Source organism: Alligator sinensis, unplaced genomic scaffold (assembly GCF_000455745.1).
Source record: "Alligator sinensis unplaced genomic scaffold, ASM45574v1 scaffold518_2, whole genome shotgun sequence".
Classification (NCBI taxonomy): Eukaryota; Metazoa; Chordata; order Crocodylia; family Alligatoridae; genus Alligator; species Alligator sinensis.
In genome coordinates this window covers 576,913-587,408 of record NW_005842779.1, presented here as the reverse complement: position 1 = coordinate 587,408, position 10,496 = coordinate 576,913, and the positions used below count along the sequence as shown (strand labels likewise).

The following is a 10,496-nucleotide window of genomic DNA, read 5'->3' as shown; positions in this document are numbered from 1 at the left end:
ATGGCCACAAGCTAGCAGAGAGCAGATTTAGATTGGACATTAGGAAGAACTTCTTCACAGTTCGAGTGGCCAAGGTCTGGAACGGGCTCCCAAGGGAGGTGGTGCTCTCCCCTACCCTGGGGTTCTTCAAGAGGAGGTTAGATAAGCATCTGGCTGGGGTCGTCTGAACCAAGCCCTCTTTCCTGCCTACGCAGGGGGTCGGACTCGATGATCTATTGAGGTCCTTTCCGGCCCTAACATCTATGAATCTATGAATCTATGAAACGCCCACCCTTCCTGGACTCCCATCTCTCCAAGGCTTTTACCAGTCAATCCTTCCCTAACTAATCTCCTGTGCTTGTTGGAAGTTGGCCTTCCTGAAGTCTAGCACTTCTGCCCTGCTAGTTATCTTCCCCACCTTTCTCCAGATAGTAAACCCTATCAATAGGTGGTCACTATCCCCTAGGTTACCTTGCACCTGCAGATCCCCCACCAAGTCATCCCCTGCGGCCAGTACTGCCACTAACTTGCATGTAGGTGCCTTGCTTCTGCTTAAGTCCCACTTTATGCACTTTTATTGGGCTCTAGCCCACGATCCCTGCCCCAAGGTTTTTGCAGTCACAGTAATACTGACCTATGCACAGACCTAATAGAGGTTGTTAAGTGCTTGGTGATTCAGAAATGCACAGTATTAATTGAAATAGCAATTATGGTAACATTTGGCTGTTACAGCACTGCATGAAAGTTGGATGCAAGCCTCCCTCATTGACTTTGCACAGATAAAAATGATGGTTACAACTTCTTCCTTCATAATTGGCACTGGATGAAGGACACTGGAGTAACAACTTTATCTTCTTTGCTGACTCACAGTGCTTAAAAATAAATAGCAAGAATGAGAACTTACCAGTGATCATGTTGGAGATGGTGAGTCCTGGATATGTGATTTTCAAATACTCACTAGGTGGCATAGAGGGAAATCCCTTCTCTCACTTACCAAGTGGTGTTTAACTGATAATGGACTCTGACTTAATGGGATAATATTAGATTTGGATGTACAGTATATGTTGTTTAATATAGTAAGGCTTTTTTTCTGGGCTGTGTTTTTCTAACGTGCATACAGAATATCCATTTTTCTTTAGAGAGCTTGTGGGGATAATGGAAGATTTCCAAATTAGCATGCTCTGGTAGGCTGCAGAATGACCTAGTTCTTTATGTGTGATTTACTCTGGAAAATCCAAAGTTGCATCCAGTTTAAGTATAAAACAGCTCTTCAAAGCCTTCTTTTATTGAAAGGCAGGATAGAGAGCATTCAAAGCCCTTATCCCCAAAGGGAATACACCAAGATCCAGCAGATTCAAAGAATCCAGTAATCCTGGTCCCTCTCCTTAGTTATTAAAGGCCATATATTGGAAAACTTATATAAAATGTGAGGTAGAAATAACTTTTGGAAATGTATTACAGTTCCAAAATGCTGATCCTTACAGGTCATAGTCCTTGGCCTTGCCCTGGAGTACAATATTGTCTTTCACACATCTGTCTACAGAAAAATCTGGCTCGTTTCTAGCAGAGGACTATAGTATACCTTGCTCTATGAGATTACTTAGCAATAAGGATGTTTCCCCACTGCTAGGTACTTCTTCTTTTGGTTCCTCTTATTCAAACTGTTTCCCCATCACTACCTACAACTGAAGCTTGAAGCGTTGGCATCATATTGGGGCGACGAACTCCAAGCTGCAGTTATGCATACTGAACACAGGTTTATGGCTGCAGTATAATATATAGTATATGGGAGCAGAGAAGTTGAGCTGTGAAGGCATTTATTACAATGCATCAAAGCATGACTAAATGAAGTTAAGGCTATCTGCAAAATATGTGTGTCATCCTAAGGTTACTGTGTAATAGCTTCTGAAGTGAAGCCTACATTAGACAAGGCACTAACAAGAAATGAAGCAGGGAAAAATGCCTTGTGACAATGGTATGGTTCTCTTCTATGCATCTCCTTGCAGTCTGAGATGGTGCATACAGTGCACATTTGCTTGGTCTTTGTTTTCCATTTGGACCCATTCAGGATTTTACACAGCAGTCCATGTCCTCTAAGGATCTTGTTCTTTTATAAAGTTCATCAAAGAAACCAGGAAGGCCTTCACCCAGGCATCTCAGCAGAGAAACATCCCCCAACAAAGTTTAAGTCCTACTTGGACCCTTGGATCTGCTCCATGCCTTTCATCCAGTTTCAGGGATGTATTTGGTAGCCGTGTTGGTCTGAGACAAAAAGAAATGCAAAACTCTAAAGCTCTTGGTTCAGAGATGATACCTTTTATTAGAGCAACTAAGAAATAGCAAAATATATCTATATATTTCTATATATATATCTTTCTTTGCAAGCTTTTGGGCACATGCACTCTTTTAGCCAGTTTTGGAAACTTCATTGCTAAACAAGAAAGAAAAATATCTACTGCCATCTGACAGCACCAGGGGAAAAAACTGCCTTATCTGCGCATCAAAGAGCAACTCACACAAAGGAACTCTCATGGACCCAGCGATACAGACATCTGCTTTCAGCTTCCTCTGTGCAAAATGAAGTTTCTTTTCTACCTAAGGGGACTTTTGCCATCTTTAATTTTCCCTTAGCCTGAAGAAGGGCCCGTGTGCCTGAAAGCTCGCAAAGAGAAGTAATTTTTTTTTGCCATTTCTTAGTTAGCTGAATAGAAGGTATCATCTCTGAACCACGAGTTTTGGAGTTTTGCATTTCTTTTCATCCACCAGGCAGTCACCTTGATTGCTTCCCTGATTCAGAGCCTTTTCTCTACTGTAGCTTCTCCCCAAGGAGCACACAGGTCCTCCTGGGGTTTCCCAGTCTCTCGTTAGCAGCCTTGCTCAGCCACAGCACAAGTGGCACATACAAATTAATGCAAGTCATTCTTCTGCTCTGTTCAGCACTGGCGAGGCTTCACCTGGAGCACTGTGTCCAGTTTTGGGCCCTGTACTTCAAGGAAGATGTGGACAGTTTAGAAAGAGTCTAGTGGAGAGCAACAAAAATGATTAGAGATCTGGGAAGCATGACTTGTGAGGAAAGGCTGAAAGAGTTCGGGCTATTTAGTTCAGAGAAGAGAAGACTGAAGGGAGATTTGATAACAATCTTCAAAAGCTGAAGGGTGCTTACAGAGAGGATAGAGATGGGTTTGTCTCTGTGGTTGTAGGGGATAGGACAAGGAGCAATGGCCTTAAGGTGCAGCAGGGGAAATTTAGGTTGGAGTTTAGGAGCAACTATGAAGGTGGACATTATCACAACTGACGGTTTCATTCAACTTCAGGGTCTGCCTTTAATGAAAAGCGGTAACCTTCCAGTTCTCGGGTTCAAGGTACGGGGCTGGGACCCTGTGTGATGCCCTCTTTCCTGATCACTGATAGTTTTGTACAACACTTAGGCAAGTCACTTCACCCTCTGTCTCCTGCTTCCTTTCCTGCTCTAAGTCTGCTGTGCCGACTTAAACTGTAGGGGCTGTTTAGGGCACTGGTTTTCAACCTGTGGTCTGTGGACCCCAGGGGGTCTACAGACTATGTCTAAGGGGTCTGTGAAAGATGACTATGATCAATCAAAAGTATGTGAATACCCACACTTACAATTCAAAGGAGTCCACACCTCCACTCAACATTTCCAAAGGGGTTTGCATCTCCATTCAAAATTTCTAAGGAGTCTGCAAATGAAAAAAAGGTTGAAAACCACTGGAATAGGGAATATTTTTTTACAGAGCCTAGATCAGTGGATTTCCAGTAGTGGTTGAGGACTTCTGGGCAATGGAGTAATGGAATTTGTAAGAACTGCTGGGATTATGTTTTGGACTGAGGGGATCCTTATGGCTCATCCAGCTCTTCCTGCTCCGTGACTGTCTCATGTCTGCCTAAGGAAGTGTTACCAGTAGTGATGAATGCATTTAATAAAAGCAAACTCTGACTTCCTCATATCTTTTTTTCTTTTTCCTTAGGGTGAAGCAAACTGAATTGTTCGACAGGTGGAAGAGCTTGCAGATATGCAAATGGGAGATGAATGTAACAGCAGCTAACCTATTCAAGTAAGAAGGGTTGCTGCCCAATGGTAACTGATGGGGCTGTCTTTGACCACAGCTGGTTGCAATCAGATGAAATGATCACATTGATAGCTATTAAGGAGCAAGTAAGACATCAGGACCCTGTTACTCTTTACCATTTATTATGGTCTGGGGTGCTGATGCGTTGAAATTAGAATTGACTAGGGTTTATAAAAGGAAAGCTAAGTAGCAAGGGGCAGGTTGCTATTGAGGCATCTAATATAGAATCATAGAAATGAGGGTTGGAAGGGACCTCAGGACGTCACATCTAGTCCAACCCCCTGCTCAAAGCAGGACCAGCCCCAACTAGATCATCCCGGCCAAAGCTTTGTCCAACTGGGTCTTAAAAACCTTCAAGAATGGAGAGTCTGCAACCTCTCTGGGTAACCTGTTCCAGTGCTTACTACCTTTCTCATGAGAAAGCTCTTTCTAATATCTAACCTAAACTTCCCTTGCTGCAACTTGAGCCCATTGCTCCTTGGTTTGTCATCTGCTGTATAAAATATAAAATATCCACTTCCCCGTGAAAGAGGGGAAATCAGTCTGTGACGGTCTCCCCCAACCTCATGCCATACATGTGTCAGGGAGTGGGGAGACAGCGTGCAAGCTGGGCCATGGAGCACTTATCCCAGGTTTCAGTGAGCCTGTGGCCAACCAGAGAAGAGAAACCTGGGGCTCTGGCTCTCAGTCCTGCCCCTCTGTCAGAAGTGCCACTCTGCTCTTTGTGACCAAATTCTCCGCGGGCATCACTGGAACCGCTGGAGGCTCACCTTGCCAGTGTGAAGGGGTGCGTCTACAGTGACGGCAGTGAGGACTTTCTTTTAGGGGAGGATTTCAGAAACCTCACCATGGAATTCTGTATTGCTGGTTCTGTATTCAGAGTCCAGGTTGCTGTATCCCATCCCTCTGTATCCTTTATTAACCCTGCTCAATTATCTTTCCCTGAGCACCTCGGCCACTTCTCTGCCCTCCAGAGACCTCTGCTACTTATTTCTCTGGTGCCTCTGTCTCATCTCATGCACCCGCCCCTTGCTGAAGTTCATATGAAATGGCCTCAGAACAAGCTGAGGACTCCAGCTGTGTAGGAGCAATGTCTGATTGGAGCCAAAACCTTGTTTCAGCTTTGTGCTAGAAACCTGTTTGGCTCAGTCCTGGGAAGACTTTCATTGTTTTAGAGCAAGTGGAACCTCTTGTGATAAAGATATGGATTTCATAGATTTCATAGATTTCATAGACATTAGGGCTGGAAGGGACCTCGGAAGATCATCGAGTCCAGCCCCCTGCCCAAAGGATGAAAAGAAGTGATTCCTCTCCTGGTTAAAAGTCACTGGGAGGGTTCATAAATCTTCCCCTATAATAGGGCTGTCCAACCTAGGCCTCATGCAGCTCATGAGGGGTTCATTTGCAGCCCCCAGTTCCCACATGGACATGTTCCTACCATTGCTGGTCTGAGCTTTTCCTCCCACCAGTTTCCATGTCCAGCACTTGCCCCAAGGGGTGGGACAGGGAGGTGCAGTGCTCTGGTGGTGAAAGATTAAGACTAGAGCAGACCTTCATAGTGGTGAAGTAGGTTGATGCTCCAGGAACACTAGTTGGAGTTGTAGGATAGAGGAGAAGGGGTCTTCCCTCACTCTCCTGGTGCAGAAATAATGAAGGAGCAGTTCTTTCTTGTATTACCCTCCTGATTCGATTCAAGCATCTCTTGTAGTTATTTGATAATTTATTCCCATTCATCTGTCACCCTCATTTATGACCTTGATTGGAACATTGTATCATTCCCTCAATTAGCCTTGTCAAATTGTAGAAGTTCAGTCTTTGCCATATGTATAGTTGATTCTACATTTGTTTATATATACTATATAAATAACATCCACAAAAAGCATACAGAATCAGTTTGTTCTTTCAGTTTATAATGTGGGCTATTTACCCTGAGAGCAAAGGTAATTCAGCTGGGAACCAGTTGGCCCTATTTGTAAATGTGTGCATTTGTCATAACCTACTCACCACCAAAATATCAGATGCATTAACTCAGAAGGAAACTTCTCCTGGAATAGAAGTGGAGATGATGACTGGATTTTGGATCCAAAGATAAAAGCAAACAAGCATTAAATGAAAGGTGCGGACCAAGAAACTGGCTTCCTTTTTACATACTACATATGTAGTATCTGCATATGATGCATCCCTGCATATTGGAATTGAACATGACCTCTGTAGTGAGTGTAGAGCGCTATCAATAGTGTCATCAGGCCTAGAGTTCAATGGAGAATATCCTCTGAAATGTTTCAGACTCTCAAAACGTTTCTTGTTCCACAGAAGGATGCAAGTAAGGATTTTCTTTTAGAAATGAGAGAGACTCCAGAAGAGCTGGGGCAGGGAGAGAGAGGGAGGGAGGCACTCCTTGGGCTTTGGGAATCCCAGGGACAAGTTCCTACACTGCCACTCTCCCACATCCCAGGTGAATGCCCTTCCTACTGCGCAGTAGAGATGGCCTCTGGTCCCACAGATGGTTGATTAATACAAAGTGGAATGATAACAGGGGAGACTGAGAAAGGCTTGGGCCATTGTCGATGTGTAGGGGGTGCACGCAGGTGCACATGCACCCCCTGCGATCGGCCGTGCACCCCCTGGAAGCACCAGCCACGAAACCAGAAATCCACCCCTCCTTGGCGATAGGCCACCGAGGGACCCCCCTCCATCAGCAATCTGGTGCCCCCCCAGACTCGGGAGGCACCAGTTGCCCATGGCTCAGGCTCACCCCAAGATAGCCAGTAGCTTATGTGCACTGACAGTGAAGCCATTTGCTGTTTTGAGAGGTTGGGGTATCTCTGTCTCTGGTTTCAACCAGATATTCCTGGACCTGAGAACATTTTTCATTGTAAAAGTGTTCATCAGACCTGGTATATTCCAGCAGGGCTTTGGTTTTGGTGCACCAGCATTTTCCTATTAAAAAAGCATATAACCAACCCCATATCTATTGTTGAAAGATTCCTTACCATTTGTAAGGAATGGGCAGTGATTTCAACGCTAATTGTAAGACCTAGTTTTCATACATAATCTCTTTTTGCTGTTTATATTACAGGTCTACTCTATCCAGATGTTGCAATGCCCCTGCATTTCTATTCACCACCCAGAAAAATACTCCCCTGGGAACGAAACTGAAATATGAAGTGGATACGAGTGGGATCTTCCATATCAATCAAGAAATCTTCAGGATGTTTCCAAAGGTGCTTTACGTGGCTGCCTACATGTGCTGGAATCGACTACACTGTCATTGCTGTATCAGATACTCCTGTATGGTAGTCAGACTTCAACCAACCAGTAGACATTTTTTGCAAGGTTTATTACAGTCTTATTACAAGTATGATTATTTTCCATAAGAGCATCTCTGATTATTTTGCTCTGTAGTATCTGCTTAAGTTGGCATGCAATGTGCCTGCTGTTTACAGCAGAACATTACTGCCCCCAGAGTTAAGTGGCTAGTGAAAACACTTCAGAAATTTGTCTATAAAAGCAGATTACTGGCCAGAACTCAATGAGGATGTATTCGTGTCCATCAAACCCAATGTTTAGCTGGCTCTGATTTTTGTTTTTATTTGAAATATCTAGAATTCAATGAATAGTTCATTTAAATAATCATTTTTTTTCCCTGTTTGAAGACTGTTGGTGAGCAGGTTACAAAACGGTCAAATGTATTTGCCATTTTAAATTATTCACAAATGTCTTCCGTCAGCAACTCTTGACCTGAAGTGTAAACAGTCTAATCTCGTGTTCAGGTCTCAGTGCATGCTATAATTCACGTGACTCTGGATTATGCAACAAAATCATGCTGTGCAGAGGCGTAGCCAGGCAGCTGCATGCCTGGGGCAGCCGTGACGCACAGAGTAGCCTGGGCTGCTGCCAAACTGATTGCGACAGCATGACTGGCTACCATTGCAGCAGCACCTGTTTTTGTGCTTCCCCAAAAAGGCAGGCCCCAGGGCTGCTGCCCTAGTCACCCTTTCAGTTACATTACTGATGCTATATGAATTTCAATCTGTGCATTTATGGAATTCATCCCTTTCCCAAAGGCCAGCAACATGACCTATGTTATGTGCTTACATGATTTCTGTTACTGCACTATCTGAATGCAGCATAATCTATAATGTGTATTAGTACAGTCCTCCACAGAGATGTAGCATATATAGCAGTACTATTAACTTTATTTTACATATGGAGGAACTGAGGCACAGAAGACCTAAGCCTGATGCCACAGAAAAAGTCTGGTGGAACAGGGAGCTGAACTCAAATTGCCCATGTTCCCAACTACTGCATTACTCTTCTCCAAGGCTGAATAGCCAAAGTCTCACTTAAATGCTGTATTTAGGGTACAGCTGAAACTTATATTGGGCATAAACCTCTGCATGAGAGGTGAATTTCACCCACTGTGGCCTCAGTTCAGGAAAGGACTTAAGCACATGAGTAATCCCATCTCTATTCCATTGAAGGACATATTTAATTTTATGCATATGTCTAGAGCTGACAGATATCAAGGGGATATATACATATGCTTGAAGTTAAGGGTGTGATTAAGTGCTTTGCTAAATCAGGGCCTAGGCTGGTTAGCTGCGTCACTCATCCAATCCGAGATCAGAAATAATAACATGCGACTTGGATGACGAACCAATGTATGTCTGACGTTTGTGGAACGTGAACATTTGAGTGGAAAGGACTGCTAGGAAAACCCTTTCCCACTGTTTGCTCAGTTCTGCAAAGGTCTGTTGTGTGAGAGCATCAAGACTCTGTCTGTGTGCTGACAGAAGTGACATATGTCATGTGATTGGCCCCCTGAAAGTGCTCTGCAGCTGTGCTGTGACACGTGCACAGGTATGGATCACTTCAGAAGCAACTGATTGCGAGACAAATTAACCCTCATCTAATGAGGGATCAGATGAAGGTGCTCTGAAGTGGAGCACCTTAGGGCGCTTGTATTCCCTAGGGTCAGTATGTCAGTGTGATTGGGGTTGGGCTGATGCAGCCCAGCTGCTCCCTGCCCCGCTCTCCCCCTTGGTGCTGTCTGCAAGAAGGGAGGGGGAGGGGAGGGAGCTGTGGAATGGGATTTGCCTGAGCTGGAGTGGGACATGATTTCTGTTACTGCACTATCTGAATGCAGCATAATCTATAATGTGTATTAGTACAGTCCTCCACAGAGATGTAGCATATATAGCAGTACTATTAACTTTATTTTACATATGGAGGAACTGAGGCACAGAAGACCTAAGCCTGATGCCACAGAAAAAGTCTGGTGGAACAGGGAGCTGAACTCAAATTGCCCATGTTCCCAACTACTGCATTACTCTTCTCCAAGGCTGAATAGCCAAAGTCTCACTTAAATGCTGTATTTAGGGTACAGCTGAAACTTATATTGGGCATAAACCTCTGCATGAGAGGTGAATTTCACCCACTGTGGCCTCAGTTCAGGAAAGGACTTAAGCACATGAGTAATCCCATCTCTATTCCATTGAAGGACATATTTAATTTTATGCATATGTCTAGAGCTGACAGATATCAAGGGGATATATACATATGCTTGAAGTTAAGGGTGTGATTAAGTGCTTTGCTAAATCAGGGCCTAGGCTGGTTAGCTGCGTCACTCATCCAATCCGAGATCAGAAATAATAACATGCGACTTGGATGACGAACCAATGTATGTCTGACGTTTGTGGAACGTGAACATTTGAGTGGAAAGGACTGCTAGGAAAACCCTTTCCCACTGTTTGCTCAGTTCTGCAAAGGTCTGTTGTGTGAGAGCATCAAGACTCTGTCTGTGTGCTGACAGAAGTGACATATGTCATGTGATTGGCCCCCTGAAAGTGCTCTGCAGCTGTGCTGTGACACGTGCACAGGTATGGATCACTTCAGAAGCAACTGATTGCGAGACAAATTAACCCTCATCTAATGAGGGATCAGATGAAGGTGCTCTGAAGTGGAGCACCTTAGGGCGCTTGTATTCCCTAGGGTCAGTATGTCAGTGTGATTGGGGTTGGGCTGATGCAGCCCAGCTGCTCCCTGCCCCGCTCTCCCCCTTGGTGCTGTCTGCAAGAAGGGAGGGGGAGGGGAGGGAGCTGTGGAATGGGATTTGCCTGAGCTGGAGTGGGGAAGAGTGGATTGAAGCCCCCCCACCCGCTCCCCCTCCAGCTCAGGTCAGGCAAACACGGGCAGGAGGTGTGGTGGGAGAGATACTAGGACAGAGAGATTGCAGGCAGGCTTCTCCCCTGGATTGGCTCCAAAGTGGAACTTGATTTTCCTCCCCACACCCCAACAGGCAGACATCTTCTGGGCCGGGGAGTAGGCGCTCTAACTCATGGTGCTTTATTTGAAGCGCCATGAGTTAGAGTGGAGACCTGTATGTCTGTCAGAGCCCATGTTTTTCGTGGATGGACACTCTTGACG

General features: G+C 44.8%; 1 protein-coding gene across 1 annotated transcript in view; it reads left to right on the top strand.

Moving 5' to 3' along the window:
* The window catches only part of ST8SIA5 (ST8 alpha-N-acetyl-neuraminide alpha-2,8-sialyltransferase 5), a 50,037-nt gene that overhangs the window by 23,349 nt on the left and 16,192 nt on the right, over nt 1-10,496 (top strand). Inside the window, exons 3-4 of the mRNA XM_014525282.2 lie at nt 3,966-4,052; nt 7,147-7,291. Coding sequence (XP_014380768.1) covers nt 3,966-4,052; nt 7,147-7,291 — 232 coding nt within the window. The remainder of the gene's footprint in view (nt 1-3,965; nt 4,053-7,146; nt 7,292-10,496) is intronic.